The sequence below is a fragment of the Nelumbo nucifera genome, chromosome 5 (assembly GCF_055504915.1).
Source record: "Nelumbo nucifera cultivar China Antique chromosome 5, China Antique-T2T, whole genome shotgun sequence".
Lineage (NCBI taxonomy): Eukaryota > Viridiplantae > Streptophyta > Magnoliopsida > Proteales > Nelumbonaceae > Nelumbo > Nelumbo nucifera.
This window is the reverse complement of record NC_142653.1, coordinates 41,121,843-41,139,658: the sequence shown is the minus strand read 5'-3', so window position 1 is coordinate 41,139,658 and position 17,816 is coordinate 41,121,843. Positions and strand designations below refer to the sequence as shown.

General features: G+C 36.7%; 1 protein-coding gene across 6 annotated transcripts in view; it reads left to right on the top strand.

Annotated features, from left to right (window-relative positions):
- Positions 1-17,369, top strand: part of LOC104587564 (kinesin-like protein KIN-14K) — a 31,725-nt gene extending 14,356 nt beyond the window's left edge. For 5 of the 6 annotated variants that reach the window (XM_088887690.1, XM_088887689.1, XM_088887693.1 and 2 more), the window contains 12 exons: positions 1,199-1,540; positions 1,634-1,715; positions 1,800-1,895; positions 1,978-2,157; positions 8,886-8,992; positions 9,129-9,307; positions 10,211-10,375; positions 10,474-10,727; positions 10,846-11,009; positions 14,778-15,310; positions 16,798-16,907; positions 17,083-17,369. In XM_088887690.1, coding sequence (XP_088743816.1) covers positions 1,199-1,540; positions 1,634-1,715; positions 1,800-1,895; positions 1,978-2,157; positions 8,886-8,992; positions 9,129-9,307; positions 10,211-10,375; positions 10,474-10,727; positions 10,846-11,009; positions 14,778-15,310; positions 16,798-16,907; positions 17,083-17,141 — 2,271 coding nt within the window. In that variant the 3' untranslated portion in view covers positions 17,142-17,369. The remainder of the gene's footprint in view (positions 1-1,198; positions 1,541-1,633; positions 1,716-1,799; positions 1,896-1,977; positions 2,158-8,885; positions 8,993-9,128; positions 9,308-10,210; positions 10,376-10,473; positions 10,728-10,845; positions 11,010-14,777; positions 15,311-16,797; positions 16,908-17,082) is intronic. The other variant, XM_088887694.1, reaches the window with a different exon arrangement.
- The last annotated feature ends 447 nt before the right edge of the window (positions 17,370-17,816 follow it).

The window sequence follows — 17,816 nt, the reverse complement described above, 5'->3', positions numbered from 1 at the left end:
TATCTCCAATCCAGTCCAATTATAGCCAGGTTCAACTTTTCCCAATTAATGAGTTTTGGAGTAAGCCTATTCCGCCTAGGATAGGTGGCTTCTGTTGGGAAGTGATTCTTGGTAGTGCTAATACTTGTGATTTTCTCCAACGGAAAAGACCTAACTGGTGCTTATCTCCTCATTGATGTCTTCTTTGTAAGGCTAATGGTGAGTCTTCCTTTCGCTTTTTAATCTCTTGTCCTTTTGTATTTCCAATTTGGGATTGGTTTCTTTCTTATTTGGGTCAAGGTGGAATCCCCCATCAACTATACAAAGCCTATTCGACCCCACCTTTGCTAGTTGGAAGAACAGAAGAGGCAAAATTTTGTGGAGATGTACGAGAGCTGTTGTGTGCTGGGCAGAAGAAAGAAATCAAAGATTATTTGCAGAAAAGGAAAGAAGTCGGGAAGCCCTTATTGAAGCAATTACAACCTGGGTGATCCATTGGGTGTAGACTTCAAAAATATTTGAAGGAGTTTCTTCTGCTGATTGATGAGAAAGTGGAGGGAAGTGGCTGACTCTGCTCCATTGGAAACTGTCCTTAATCCATCCTGGACCCCTTCATCTGATGGGTTTCTCAAACTGAATTTTGATGGTGGTGAGGGTAATCCTGGACCTACAGGCACAGGGGGTGCCTTCAGAGATGAGGATGGCACTATTAGAGCTATATTCTCTGGCCCTATTTGTGTAGGTTACTCATTGAGAGCTGAAATCCTTGCTGTGATGGAAGGAATACAGAAAGTCAAGGAGCTAAATGTTACCAAACTGATAATTGAAGTGGACTCAAAGCTTGTTCTTGGTTGGCTTCAAAAGGAGGAGGAGATGGGCTAGTGGGAGTATATATAAATGAAAAAAGGAAGTTCAGAGATATGGCTCAAGGAGTGGAAATTCAGTTTCATTGGATATTTGGATTAAGAGGGATGTTAAATGCTTAGCTGATGCTTTGGCTAAGCAAGGGGTGGGAAGAAACGATTTATTCTGGGCTATGGTGTAATATTTTATTTTTTCTTTTTGGGAGAGGGGAGCTAAGAGAGTTTATCTCCCTCTCCTCTTTGTATTTGCTTAGTTAATACTTAATGAAATCATCCAGTTATTGATAGAAAGAATAATGTGAAATTGCATATTTAGTTGCTGGATTACTATTTTCATACTCATTTGTTCATCACAGAAAGAGAAGATTGAAATGGAAGAGAGAAAGAAACTCCAGGAGCAGGATGCACTTAGACTGATGAAAGAGAAGGACCTCACTGATCATGAAATTTCTTCACTGAAGGAGGAATTGCAAATAGCCAAAAGGACTTATGAAGAACGCTGCTTGCAATTGGAAGAAGAGGCCAAGGGAACTAAAGTTGGCCTGGAGGAGAGATTAAAAGAACTTGAATGCCTTTTAGATGCTTCACAGAAGGAAGTTAAAGAACTTGAGGCATTTACTGACTCTAAATCTGAGAATTGGAAGAAAAAAGAACGCAACTACCAGAATTTTATTGAGTCTCAGTGTGAAGCTGTGCTGGTTCGCTTAGCAAACCATGTTCTGAATATTTTCACCTTTTTCTTTGTGATATTTATAGTTTACGTTTTTTATTTATATTTTGGAACTTTCCAGGAACTGAGGATGGCTTCTGAATCCATCAAGCAAGAGGTTATAAACTCAAAAAGGAACTATTTAGCAGAAGTTAGTCGCTTGGGTAGGATTTGTTGTTCTATTAGTTTTTTTTCTTAGAGTTATGCTGGTATATTTCAATTTGTTATTCAAGATTTACTTTGTGCAGGTAGAAAGCTTAAAGGCTTAGTTGATGCAGCTGAAAATTATCATATGGTTCTTGCTGAAAACCGGAGGCTGTATAATGAAGTTCAGGACTTAAAAGGTGCCATTGGTTTGTGTATCACAATCAAGTGGCTATGTTGTATATCTTTGTCCTTCAATTCATTTTTGTGTTTCTTGGATAGGTAATATTAGGGTGTATTGTCGGATAAGGCCATTCCTTCCTGGACAGAACAGAAAACAGACAACCATAGAATATATTGGTGAGAATGGTGAGTTAGTTGTTGTAAATCCCTCCAAGCAAGGAAAAGACAGCCATCGATTATTTAAGTTCAACAAGGTCTTTGGCCCAACTGCTACGCAAGGTTTGCATCTTTGTCTTTGTCAATTTCAGAAATCATTTAAATTTTGTTTCTATCCACATAGGGGCTGCTTGATAACAGCTGAAAATGCTGAACTGAAAAGCTTATCACTTTGTCCTTTAACTAAGATTTTAGGGAGGTTGTGAGTTCCTTGATGGCTGAAACTAAAGTTAGGTAGGCCACTAAATCCTTAAAAATTTTATTATTTAATTAATTTAACAACTGAAAGACAAAATAATTAGTCTTTCAGTTCAGCGACTTCATCCATTATCAAACAGCCCCTTAGAGCCTTTTATATACATTATTTATTTATTATTGATGATGATCCATGTGAATATAGAATTATAAACTATTATTTTAACAACTAAAAGACAAAACAATTAGTCTTTTAGTTCATTAACTTCATCCATTATCAGACAGTCCCTTAGAGCCGTTTATTTACATTATTTGTTTATTTTTGATGATGATGCATGGACCTAGGCCCATACATACATACATACATCTATTGTAGAGACAGTGAGAAGATCTAGCAGCAGGGCTCTTTTTGTACTTTTACTTCTTTCGTTGTATATCTGTTTTCTGTACTCTTTCTTTTGTACACTAAGGGCAGATTTGTCTTTTTACTTTCTTTAATATAAATATCACTTTTAGGGTGTCGACAGTTGTAAAGTGACACACCCACCAATTTGTTTGTTTTTTTCTCTTTTCTCTTTTCTATTTGTCTTTTTGACTTGACTTTTGACATATACATATACATGCATACATATACATATATATATATATATATATATGATTTGATACATAAATTATACAACATGTATAATTTTTCTTGGGGGTTGAAGTGAGCCGAAACTCTCGGCGCTATTTTGTTAACCAACAAAAGTATCAGGCTGATCTAGTTAAACTAGCCAATCTCAGTGACTCCAAGATTGTGGATGCCCCACTAGAACTGAATTTGAAATTCAGCAAAGATGATGGTTCTCTTCTGGAAGATCCTACTCTTTGTCATTAACTAGTGGGGAGTTTAATCTATCTCACCATGACTTGGCTAGATATATCATATGCAGTTCATTTGGTGAGCCGGTTCGTGTCTTCTCCAAGACAACCTCATTTATCTACAGTTCATCGGATCATTAGATATGTACGAGTTACTTTATCACATGGGATATTTTTATCCTCTTCATTCCCATTAACCTTATGGCTTATGCGGGTGTTGATTGGGCTGGAGCCTTGATACCCGATGGTCCACTACTGGCTGGTGTCCATGTCTCGTGGAAGTGCAAGAAATAACCTATTGTATCAAAATCTTCCATTGGAGCTGAGTACAGAGGAGCTATGTCTTCCATGTGTAGTGAAATCATATGGATCCGAGCTATTCTACTTGAAATACTTAATGAACCATCACCATTTGTTCCTCTCTATGCAGACAATGTCAGTGCAATCAAAATCACCTGCAACCTTAACTTCCATGAGTGCACCAAACACATAGAAGTTGATTGCCACTTCATCTGCAATCTCCTTATTGAGGGTGTTATATCTCTTCCTCATGTCTCCTCCGGGCTCCAATTGGCAGGCCTATTGACAAAAGCAATGACTCGGGATCAATATCTATTTCTCATGGACAAACTGATGCTTATTCCTAGGCATCAGTTTGAGGGGGAGTGTAGAGAAAGTGAGAAGATCTAGTCACAGGGCTATTTTTGTACTTTTACTTTTTGTTGTACATCTATTTTTTTGTACTCTTTCTTTTGTACACTAAGGGCAGATTTGTCCTTTTACTTTCTTTAATATAAATATCTCTTTTAGGGTGTCAACAATCATAAGGTGACACCCACCAAACTGTTTGTTCTTTTCTCTCTTCTATCTTTGTTTTTTTGACATGACTGACATGTATACGATTTGATACATAAATTATACAACATGTATAATATTTAAGATACTTTTGAAGTTGTAGTCTTAGAAATGCTGCCTGTCCAAGGCTTGGGCTATGCCCCTTATAATGGGTGCTTAGCCCAGTTTAGCTTGGCCCATGATCATCCCAAATGCTTAACTTGCTATGACTGCCTATAACTTAGGTTCATATTCCCCTTTTGCAAAGACAACAACTAGCTGATTTTTTTTTTCTGATAGATAATAGAAATGACTTCATTAAATAAACAATTGTGCACACAAAGAACAATAGGCTGTAGGCTTGCAAAGTACATTGTAAGGACAACCAAAGACTACAAAAGCAACCAAAACAAAAACTTTACAAATTATAGCTAGCTGAATTTTTGACTTCACAATGGTAGATACATTTTCCTTGTGGTCACCCTTTCTCTAATAAAGTGATAGTTGACTTTGTTGAGATTGTTTGGGTGCAATGATGTTCATGTCCTTTTTGTTCTTTTGTATTTGGGCCCTCAAATGAGGGCTTACTTGTAATTTCTCTCAATAGTATAAAATCCCAAGTTTGAGAGAGTGAACAGTAACTCTCTCATCTCCATTCGAACCTTTCTCTCCTTATCTTCTCCTCTTCTTCTTTTCTTTCTCAATAAAACCTAGATATTGTAACTTGGCATGAAAGCAACTAGGAGGTCGTGGGAGAGTCTTTCTTTACTGGTTTTTGCTCAAAGGGTGAGTTGCTAATGTTAGACCACCATTGGATGATGTTAGCAGTCCGTATAGGTGGCGGTGACAATCTCTAAAAATTGTATGGCCTGATTCATCCTGATTTTAGATGAATTTTGGTATGTCTCGTTGTGGTTTGTTGCTTCTATGATTTGTTGTGAAAATTTCAAGTGAAAAATCGCAGAAATTCTTGTTTGATGGGTTTTTGTTTTGCACAACCTGGTTCTTCTAGGTCGTTTTCTATTTTGGGAATGATGGGAAGTGGTCCCGTATTTTTCTGAACCTTAAAAAATTTTTGGGAGTTTTTCTTTTGCCTCTATTTTACTGCTAGCTAGCTTTTTGGCCTCTTTTCTAGCCTTTAATTGAGTTTGGACCTTTCTTTTGGGTTTGTTTGTATTTCGGTTGGGTGTTCGGGTGCTCTTTGGTTGTCGATATAGTTGTTTGTGAGGTATGGAATCACCAAAAGATGTATAAATGGGTTCTAGTATGTTTCTTGGAAATGTTGATGTTTCTGGTGGTATGATAGCCATTGTAAAACATGATGGGAAATGTTTGGACCTTCCTAATTGACTAAACTTATTATCACAAGGAGAGGTAAGTAGGGATTCATTACAAGCAAGGAGGTGAAGTTGAAAGTTGAAGACCTTAAGCTTACAAAGTGGGAACAGGATAATTCACTAGTAATGTCTTGGCTGGTCTATTCGATGCAACCTCACATTTCTCGTAACTACATGTTCCTCTCAACTGCTAAAGATATTTGGGACAAAGTTGTCACCACTTGTTAACAATACTTCTAGAGTATATCGGTTTATGAGAGAAGCTTGTAGTATGCGTAAGGGAGAGAGAACAATGGCTTAATGGCTATGTATTTCTCTCTACAATCTCTTTGGGAAGAAATGGACCATTTGAGAACTTGAGTGGAAGGATCCTATTATGCCTATATTTTTTCCATCTCCTCTGTTTCTATTTCTTGTAGTGTTACAAAGGTAGTGCAGACTCCTCACTGGAAGGAAGCTATAAATCAAGAGATGGAGGCCTTGATAAAGAACCAAACTTGGGAGATTATGCCTTGTCCCAAGGATAAGGTTCCTGTTGGGTGTAAGTGGGTGTACACTTTTAAGTACAGATTTGATGGTTCAATTGAAAGGTATAAAGCTTGCCTTGTAGCCAAAGGGTACACCTAAATCTATGGCATTGACTATCTAGAAACCTTTGCTTCTGTTACTAAGATGAATTCTATTCATGTGATTATGTCACTTGCTGCCCATCTCTCTTGGCCTTTATGCTAGATGGATGTGAAGAATGCATTTCTTAATGGGGATTTGCAAGAAGTGTATATGGACTTACCTCTTGGGTAAGCTTCCCTAATAGTAAAGGGAAAGTTTGTTGTTTGAAGAAATCTTTGTATGGCCTCAAGCAGCCATAAACATTGCCCACAATCTTGTGCAACATGACCGTACAAGACATATTGAAGTGGATAGACATTTTATCAGAGAGAGGGTAATAAGTAGAGAGATTTGCCTACCCTATGTAAGGTCAAAAGACCAACTGGCTGATTGTCTCACTAAAGGCCTTCATTATCCAAATTTTTCCAAGAACTTAGACAAGCTAGGCATGATTGACACATATACTCAGTTTGAGGGGGAGTGTTGAGATTGTTTGGGTGCAAGGGTATTCTTGTCCTTCTTGTTCTTTTGCATTTGGGGGCCCATATGAGGGCTTACTTGTAATTTCTCTCAATAGTATAGAATCCCAAGTTTGAGAGTGTGAACAATAACTCTCTTCTCCATTCGAACCTTTCTTCTCTTCTCTTCTTCTTGTTTTCTTTCTCAATAAAACCTAGATATTGTAACTGACTTCATTATGTTTTGTCCTATTAATTCTGAGTTTGATTATGAGTAAACATGGATGGCAATCTCACTTTTTTTTTTGAGAATTTAAACTATGGTTTTATTAGATCAGTAAAAGAGTAGATATGGAGGCCTTTTGTACGAAGAGAATCTGTACAAAACAATATTAGGGATGAACATCATATACTAGGTAGTCTGAGTATTACACCATAGCTTTATGGGACTAAACAATCTTCATTTTTCTCAAGAGAGTGTTTAACCAAAGTTGGTTTGGAACACTATGATCCATAGCTTGCTACTTGCCTTTAGTCTTGGATCTTACAACGCATCAACAACTATTTTTTTCCTTGTCCAGGAGGCTGAATTACCACTAATAAAGGTATAGTATCCAGGGGTAAATTGTTGGTCATTAATTGTATTTCCCAATCTGCAATTGCATAGGCCATAATATAAAGATGATTATGGCTGGCATTAGAGAGTTCCTCTTCTTGGTCACCTCTTCAAGTTGCACAAAATTCTATCCGTCACATGAGCTGTCTTTGACTGATGTATATAGCGATTGATCACACAATGTATATGTGCTATCTGGTCTAGTGAAACATAAGTGCATGAGGCTATCATGAGTCTTTGGAAGATTCCCTAGTTTGGAAGGATCTCACTCTTTGCACATGGATTGTTATTTAGATCTGTGGGAGTATCATTGGTTTTGCTTCCAATTTTCTCATTTCTTGTAACAGGTTTAGCATGTACTTCCTTCAGTAATATATATGCCTTTAACTGAGCTACAATTTCTAGTAAATATTTGGGATTTTCCAGGTCAATGGATGTTTAGTGCCAATGAAGAGAGAACTGTTAGAGCCATATGATCCACTTTTTCCCCTTTTCTCTTATTAAACAACCCAATGGAGATATTGGATTTGTTCAGAAATAATTTCATCATTTTAGCTTTGGAAAATTGAAGCTTCTTTGGAAAGTTAAAAGGGCTTCTATTCTTTTCTGTGTCTAGATTGAAAGGAACTTGAAAGTATTCAATGACAAAAAGCAAGATATTAATATAACCATTGGCTTGGTAACAACGAGAATTGCTTACTTGGGTAGTGGGTCTTCATGAGGCAGGTGTTTGGACTTTGGAGGGATTTATATAGATTCTATCCTAGGTTAAAAATTACAATTTGATGCCAAAAAAGGGTTTTTTTTTTGCGAAAATAGAGGCCGGGTCTTCATGAGGCAGGTGTTTGGACTTTGGAGGGATTTATATAGATTCTATCCTAGGTTAAAAATTACAATTTGATGCCAAAAAAGGGTTTTTTTTTTGCGAAAATAGAGGCCAAGGCACCTACGGCTCCTTGGGACGTATAGATCTTGTAAAGTTACCCCCCCAAAAAAAAAACACCGCAAAGTTATGGCCTTCGAAAGTTTTGCATGCATTGAGTGTGCAACCTGCGACCTGGTCACCAGGTCAATGGTTGAACCAGCCTGGTCAAACGTTTCTTGACCAAGTCAATGGTTTTTGACCATCTGATGGGTCTTGACTTAACCGAACCCGGAATCCTGGCCAGGTGACAGTTTGACCAGTCAGGTCAACGGCAGGTTGAAAACATTGCTTCTGTTACCATGTTTTTCCTGCGTCATAGATGTTCTATATATATATATATATAGGCTTATAGAGAAGACAGCCCATTTTCACCGTAAAAACTGCTATTTTTCTCCTGATACATTTGTCATTACAGGTTAAAAGTAGATATCAATTGTCTTATTGGATCAGACGTGACAGTCCCTGATTACAGACTATGGGGATTGGTTCAGAACTGGTTCTGCACATTTACTTGTCAGGTTGCGACGGGGTCTACTCCTCACCCAACCTGATCCATTGACAGCACTAAAATTTCCTAATTGCTTCTCCTGTTTTTAGATTTTGTTCGATACCTTAATGGGTTGTGAATTGGTTTTTATGGGTATTAATCTTGTAGTGGGGGCACAGTTCTAAACTTATTTCTTGTAAAAGATTTTTTTTGTTATGCCTGATTGAATGTCTTTGTTTGCATTACTTTCTTGCATTTTTTGGTTGTCAAGCTTTCTGGGTTATATTAGTGTGTATCATGCATGGTCTCTTAGTTTCCTTTGCAAAATATTTTACCTGTTTTGGATTTTGATAAAGTTAGATAGTTCTTGTTATTTTCTTGCTCACTTTTTAAAATTACAATCTGTTCCTTTTAGTAGAAAGGGTGTTACTTTTGTACTGATAGTTTTGGCTTTGTTATTGTTTTTCAGAGGAAGTATTCTTAGACACCCAACCCTTAATACGCTCTGTTCTTGATGGTTACAACATATGCATTTTTGCCTATGGTCAAACTGGCTCGGGAAAGACCTATACAATGGTATGCACTCTCTTTATACCTTTCCCTATGAGAACTACCTTTGGAGTAATCTAGATATTGCTAGGTACTATTTGGTAAAAAGATATTTATTTTGAAGTTCCGAAGACCTTATAAACTGAAGTTTTGTTTCTCCCAGAGTGGTCCAGATGCATCATGTAAGGAGGATTGGGGTGTCAACTATAGAGCTTTAAATGACCTTTTTCAGATCTCTCAGAAAAGGAGAGGCTCCTTTTCATATGAAGTTGGTGTTCAAATGGTTGAGATATATAATGAACAAGTGCGTGATTTACTTTCAAGCGATGGTTCCCAAAAGAGATATCCTTAATATCTTTCCTTCAATTCTCTTGCATGATTTGTGTTCCGTAATTAAGTTTTTATTTATCTTAGCTTACAACTGCATTTCTGCAAATATAGTATGACATTTGGTTTCTATGTTCTTTGTTCTGGTCCTTGCACTTGTGTTTTTGCTAGGTAGGTAATACTAGTCTTCTTTTATGTTTTAGCACAATGTGGTTACTCTCAGACATGAACCCACGCTCTCAAGCTTGTCAGACTGAGATTTTACCATTATAGCAAGTAATGACCCCACCAAGACCCCAGATAGCTGGGACCAACATCGAGTAATGCCTTCTTTTTCCTTTTTAAATCTTGGTAAGCCCAAAACCCATACATGGGTCTGGGGCCTCTTTAACCTGGTCACATTTCCTGTCTTTGGAGGATCATGAGTAACCACTAAATGGTCTCGATGAAATTGCCTACTCCGTTGATTGGGGAGCTGATTACTAAATTTTTCTCTTTGCTGGACTTCATTAATCCTTGGGGAATTTGTGAGAGGAGATTCTTGGACATACAAGGTTGATCCTGGTGGGTATAATTGCAGGCCTTTAGATCAATCGGGGATCTGGCCAGACTAATGGAAAATTCCAATAGCATTCTGGGATGTAGAGTGAAGAAGTGGCCAATTAAGCAAGGTGGATGTTTTAAAATGAGCCTTGCCTGTGCACTTAGGCATTCCTGTGGTTTGCCTTTTTAAACAGTGGCCCAACCTAATTGCTTTCATGGGATCCATTCGGTCCTGAGTCTGATCTATGGAATTCAAATTGTAAACAGTTATGGAGGCCAGTTTATTCTTTGGATCATGTTGTCCTTGTGTAAAACACTATCATCTTTTTCTTCCCTTTTTTCTCAAAAAATCTTTGTTGCCTTTGACTTGCACACGCTTGGAATTTGGACTACTGCACAACCCAATGGACTATCTGTCCCTGATGCTAGCATGCATCCTGTCAAATCAACCACAGATGTGCTGGATTTGATGCAAATTGGACTTATGAACAGGGCTGTAGGTGCCACTGCTCTAAATGAAAGAAGCAGCCGGTCCCACAGGTTTTTGTCTATTATCTTTAACATGTGCATCTCCATATGAATTTATTTCTTTCTTTTGGTGTCTGGTGTCTGGCTTACATTTAGATTTGCCTATGCAGTGTTCTCACTGTTCATGTTCATGGGACGGACGTGGCTACTGGTGCCACTTTGCGTGGTAATCTACATTTGGTAGATCTTGCTGGAAGTGAAAGAGTTGATCGGTCTGAAGCTACTGGAGAAAGACTTAGGGAGGCACAACACATAAACAAATCTCTATCTGCTCTTGGAGATGTCATCTTTGCTTTAGCACAAAAGAGCTCTCATGTACCCTATAGAAATAGCAAATTAACTCAAGTCCTTCAAAGTTCTCTGGGTACCATTTTTCTTGCTGGTCCTTCGCTCATATGAAGTGGTATTTACATTACACTGTTCTTCATATGTCATCCACTGATTTTCATTTCTTTTCTGTGTGCTTTTACATGTTTCCTAAGGTGGTCAGGCCAAGACCCTCATGTTTGTGCAGCTTAATCCAGACTTGGATTCTTACTCTGAGACTATAAGTACCTTGAAGTTAGCTGAAAGGGTCTCTGGAGTTGAGTTAGGTGCTGCACGGAGCCACAAAGAGGGAAGAGATGTTAGAGAATTACTGGAACAGGTATTTTCTTTTATATTTATATCTTATATATGTTTTATACACATATGGAATTAGTATATTCATTTATGGAATACACACACATGGAATTTATACATATATGGAATATACTTGTATACATTTGTATCGCAATTTCCTGGCTGGGTTATACAGTCTCGGGCTAATATGGTCACCTCTATTGGGGGAGACCACTTGAGATTAGCTAATTGTCAAACAAATAGGAGATTAGTTAATGAGGAGTTAGTTCACAATTGGCCTTCCCGTTCATCTCACCTATGAGAAAGGGGCCAGTTAGACCTTCTAGATTGAAAAACGTGAAAGTGTTGTTTTCTAAGTGTGTCACGTCCCAAGAAAAAAATGAGGTTGTATGTTGAGAGGGTGATAGGATACAATGTTGTCAAAATCATATGATTTATGATGCGATTCACGATTTGAATCGTGAATCCCAGGGGTTTTGTTTGAATCTTATGTCCAAATCCTTTTTTGCAAAAATCTTACGATTTTTGTTTGAATCCTACGATTTGATTCATAAATCTTACGATTTCTATGATTCAAATAAATTCAATTAAGAATTAGTTCTCTACTTTGTTATGTTTTTGTTTATATTTAGTTATGCCAAGAGAGATTTTCTTTTAAGCCCTTACTAGAAAATGATTTATTTACGTTATTTAAGACTAGAAATTGAGTTTATTTTCCATCATATATAGGTTAATAAAGAGCCATTGTATGTGGATTTGTTTGACTTTCTAGTCAAACTTGATCATATTATCTCAGGCTTCTATTGTATAAGTGGTAAATTCTATTATTTTAGGTACATATATGGTATATATAGATTAAAAACAGGGTAAAGTCACTTTCCTATCTATATTTAGGCTTTTAATATATCTATATTTAATTTTTTCACAAGTTTATAAAAAATAGAAATAATCTTACGATTCACAATTTGATTTGATTCAACTTTCTCTACTATTACAATTTCCAAAACAGTGGTAGGATCTACCCCAATTTTCTTTCACAAAAGCACTTGTGTACTTGGTGATAGGTTTAAAGTTGTGAAGAATGAAGCACAAGAAAAAAATTCCAATTGGATTATATACAGCCTCACTTGATTCATGATCCTTCAAACCTCTCCCGAAGTGAAAGTCCAAATAAATGCCAGAGGAGGATATGGTCATGTTTGGTTCAACTTTCATTCTTGCTCATTTTTTCCAATAATAAAATGAAAAAATGAAAAAAAAAACGGTAGAAACGAGTAGAATGAGAAAATGTTTCTACAAACCAAACACTTTTTTTCCAAAAAAATGAATTCTTTTTATGGCAAGAATGAAAATAGATTTTGAACCCATTTGGTTACAAATTTGATTTTCATTCTTTTTTTATGGAAGCAATTAGCACCTATTTAAAATTAATTAAAAAGAATTTAGTTTGTTGTATTGAGTAGGGCGTTATGCAAATGAAGAAAAGAGCTTGGAACTTCAAAATAGAAATGGAATCTACAATTTGTAAAATTAAAAATAAATTTAATAACATGAAGTACAAAATATCTAGCAATTTCATGAAATTGATAATAGTATATTCAATAAAAACAATATATTAATAAAGTCCTAAAATATAATAAAGCATATAAAATCATGCTTCATACTGTGTAATTTTCATCTTTCAAAGAAGCTCTTGTGCTGGTGGTCATAAACCACTAGCCTAGGTCTCAAAAACCACTGGCATAGATTTTTACCTGCAGATGGCCGGTGTTCAATATCTGTCAGCATATGTTTTCACAACAGATTGCTGACCATCCGCCTGTAAAAATCTATGCCACTGGTATTTTAAGAAGTAGGTCAGCGGTTTATGACTGCTGGCGTAGAATGTTTTTTAAAGAATGACAATGTGCAATATGAGGCACCATTATTTTCAATGCTGCAATTTAGCATAATTTTTATGCCATGAACTCCTTTTTCATTTTAAAATGAATATAGCCCATGCAAGAATTTTGTAACCAAATACTCATGTGATTCATTCTTGCTCATTCTTTCCCAGAATGGGTAAGAATTGAAAGAATGAGGCTTGCAGCAGTGAATCGACATGGCATATAGAAACACAAACAAAGATGTGAAATTTCCAAGCTGGAAATAAGATCAAGTGTTGGAATACTCCTACTAGAGGGAAATCCCTCAGCAAAGTAACTTTCAAAACTTTATTATGTCTCCGTGAAGATCATGCCTCATGAAATGAGAAAAGAAGTTTAGAATTGCACAGGTTAATTTCCAAGGAGGGTTTTCTGCTTCTCATGTTGGCAGTCCAGAATTTAAACCATTGGTTGAAAGTGCATTAGTGCTCTAAATGCTCTTTAAAGAAGAGTTCAAAACTCAAAAGCTTATCAAAGTCAAGATGGAATCCTGGAGCATTGTCATCCATTTTCCAAACATGGTAAAACCTCTCATTCTCATCCTCCCTATCCCTAAACATCCTTCCTTAAATTTGTTGATAGTGCCCCAATTCGATTAGGTGTTTTTTCTTTTTCTTGGTTTTCACTCTGTTCTATAGGTGTAATGTGAGCTGTGCCGGGCTGGCATGACCCACTTTTGTTGTGTTGCTGCATTGTAGTGGGCTGTGCTGGCACTGTGATTTTTCTTTTTTTATGAAGGAAAAATACATATTTATATACTTATATATTACTAATGTATTATACATATTATTATTTATTTATATCTGTAATTCTATATATATTATTAATGTGGGCTGTTCTGGTACGGGTGCGGCCCACGGGTCTCAACCTCCTGGCCCAGCCCAGCCTGGGGTTGTGGGCCCATGCATGACATAGCACATGTCCATGTTGTGCTGGGCCTTGCAGGCCCACGGGCAGCCCACCCCCGTTTTACACCTATACTCTGTTCCTAGGAAAGTCTTGTGAGTTTTTCCTGTATCCTGGCGATCACTTCTTGCTCTTATCCTCCTTAAATTCCATTGTTTTCTTTGAGTTAGATACTATGTTAAATCATCTAACTCCATTGGATCAATGTCAAGCTCTACAAATTATTCTCTCATTAATGGATTTTATATCCTTCAGGTACTGTAACAATCAAAGAAGCTTTAGGTGACTACTGATGTGCAAAAAGTATGTTCAGTGTTTTAGAAGGGATGCCTCTAATGCGCCTAAACTCACAATCAAGGTTCATATTGTGGGGGTGATCCTTGCATTAACCCAGATGCACTTTATCTATGGCTTGTTTCTAAGTTTTGATGAATTAATCCTTATTCCTCTCATATTAATGAAATTTCACAGTTATTGATAAAAAACTTGATTTGATTCTAAATAGGTAATTACCTGTATTTTAGGTTGAAATGTGATGTTTAAATATAAATAGTTTGTCTTATGTAGGACTTCAAACATACCAGATTAAAACCTTCATCTTAATAACAGTGTGCTCAAACCAGTTAAGCTAATTTTCAAAATATTGTATTTCTTCAAATTAAATTTGCATATTCTTGTATGTTGGGTTTACCTTTCTTTTTCAAAGGGGCACCTCACTTCATTCAAGTGTATCATCAGGCTTTAGGGACCACATCTGTTGCTTCTCACTTTTAATACGTTGTGTAAGCAAGAAATGTGTTGGCACAGAAAAGAAAAGGGAATACACAAATAAATGGGACATTTCTTTAATATGCATGTGTTCTTTCATGTTCGGATATGAGTGCTTTATTAATAATAAAAGAACTGTTCTTTCATGTTCTTTTGAAGTCCATTTTTTCATTACCTTCTCTCTGGCCTTGCAGGTGGCATCACTTAAGGACACAATTGCAAAGAAAGATGAGGAAATTGAGCGGTTACAGTTGCTAAAAGATCAAAGAACTGTGTCTTCTGGTGCCAATGGCGAGAAGCAGCGCACAAGAGTTCTGGGGCATGGATCTCCCTCTCCAAGCAGACACTCTCTCAATGGGGCTCCTTTGCGAAACCGGAGACTGTCAAGAGGGAAAGGCTCAGGGCATGGTAAAGTAGCCTCTGATCAGGATAACTGCTCAGAGTGCAGCGATAAGCATTCTGAAGCTGGTTCTCTGCAATCTATGGATGACTTCAGGCACCATAAAGAATTTTTCACTCAGTTAAAGCATGCTACAGGGGATGCAGGAGAAAATTTTCCTGCAGATATTGAACTCTTAGGTTTTGGGGATGCAGATTCTGAGGAGAGGTTAAGTGACATATCAGATGGTGTTCTTTCCTTGGGTACTGAAACTGATGGCTCAATATGCAGTGTTGTTGAGTTCACCCTTTTCCCTGAAAGTTCAAAGACAATAGAGAATGCAGACAAGTGAGTATTTTTACTTGAGGCTTTGGATTTTTGCAAATATAATTCTTACCTTAGTAGTTGTAGAAAAGTATAACCGTGAGTGTCTGTTTTCTCTAAGCACCCAGATGGATTAACGGTCACAAAGGGTAGTGGTTAAGTCATCATACCTTAGTAACCAGAATAGGCCCTAAGGTGGGTGCCTGGATTGGGAGTTGAAATGCATGGTATTGCACTACATGAAAATTTGAAAATTAGGAGTTTGGGGTGTATACATTTTAGAACAATGAAACAGTTACGTGAATACTGATTTGATTATGGAGCTTCTCAAATTTGTTTATCTTACTTTCCAACTCTGGTCAATGATCTGATTAAGTGCCATGAAGAAATAATCATTTCAATTAATATGTCTAAATGTAACAAAATACTTCTCATATTATCTTGGATGGCTATTGTCTGTAAATGTTCCAAATCATGAAGTGCTTCAAACTCAGAAACTCTTCTCTTCTTTAAAGTCTTTTGCCTTTGTTTTATAAAATATCCGAGTAGCTACTTAGTGCCAAAAAGAAAGGTCAAAAGTTGGGTGTGTATCCAGTCTCCCCCTTCCAAAATCCCTGGTATCTGGGCGACTGGGCATCATTGGTTAATGTCCTTTTTTATTTTCTCAAATATAGGGTTATGAGTTTTCACATATTCACCAATGTCGGCGTGGAATTAGCTTTTGGTTTGATAGTATGACTTACTCTAGTAGTACTTCTATGAGCTTTTGAATCTGGGTGTTTCTTTTCTCTGAAATAGCTATGCGGGTTCTGTATAAAAGATGACATGATTGCAAATGATAGGAGTACAAGTAAGCGGGCTCTGTATGATAGAAGACATGATTGCAAATGATAAATGATAGGAGTACAAGTAATATTCCATTCTTGTTAATTGTTATTTATCTTTTAGAAAATCAGTATCATATTTAGGTTATATAGGCATCTTCATGTTTGTGTCGTATATTAACCAGTGTCTTGAAAAACATGGAAATAGAACTGCTTTTTTCTGCAACTGGCAGGTCGGTGTTACATCTTTCTTGGTCAAATGGGTTAGCTGGTGATATCACAAATCAAATAATAGAAATAAAAAATAGATAAAATTCAGAAAATGCAGAAAATTATAGAAAAAAACTTTGATAGTGTAATTGTCGGTTGAAAACTTTGATGTTAAGTTCATCCACAAAAGACATGACCTTAGGGATCTATATTTTGGAAAAAAGCTGTGTACCATGAAGAGTTGTCTTTTACCTTCAAGCCACGTAATATCCATTTTCAGATCTGTTAGCTCTGCAATTGGTATTCAGGTGGTGTAATGAATGTAAACATTTTCATATCATGTCACCTTTGCTGTCCTGATAATGCCTCTATAGGGCGTGGGATATACGATACATGGCCATGGTTCTAAATATTGCTGCAGCATTATATACTGGACCTTGATTATGTTTGGTTAATATTTCAAAAAATATGATGTAGGGATAGAGCACCACCTAAAATCCCTCGACCGCCACCAAAGCAGGGACAAGCAGCATTAGTTCAGCCATCATCATCTTCATCATCCAAGCACTTGTCCAAGTTGTCAACAGGTATGTATAGTTTGATATCTTGCGGATTAGTTTATATTCTTTAATCTTCATTATCATTTAAGCCTTTCACCCCTCAAAAAAATAAATAAACAAGAAAAATCATTTAAACCTTGTCCCAACTATATTCTGGTGGTGTAATGAGCTCTTATTCTTTTCATATCTATATCTTTCCCAGGTTCAAAGAAAACCACAGCCAGCTCGTCTTCAGCCAAATCCTCCAAACGACGGCTGTAAGATTACAAGGCATTTAGATGGAAAGTAATTCTTTTATAGTTAGTTTTCTTTTTCTTTTATCGGGTGATTTTTTATGCCATCTAACTGGTATTTTCAATTGTAGAGCGGTTTCTTACCTCTCTTACTATTTATTGTTTGCCACGTTTGTTACATATTGGCATCATGTATGGCTTAAATCTAAATATCAACGCCCAATGTGCAATATATGTTTTAAATTCTCCTCTGAAATCACTTTCTAACTCATGTTTTCCAATGATCTGTTTCAGTTTGTGGGAGGCTTTTATAGCAATATTTGCACCGGTTTATTCTGTGATGTCTTGTGCATTACGAGTTTGGATCTGATGACCACAACACATGTACAACAGATGTTCTCGATGTGTGGTTGGGTGAACGTGGCCAGGAATGTGTTGTGATCAGCAGATCCGGACTCTGCATTACACACTTGTGCTAGCACGGTTACATTCCACTCTCATTGTTAATACTTAATAGTCTAGTATCAATTATTACAACTACTGTTTGTATTTTATTTCTGAAAAAACAATTTACTGATGAAATCCTTACTCATTTGTTCTGCTAAATCTTGGTGTCTTGGTTTTAAGGATCTATTTTTGTTATTATCAATATCCGAAAATAAAAGAATGTGGTTTCCTACATAGTTTCAACTACCCGTCTACG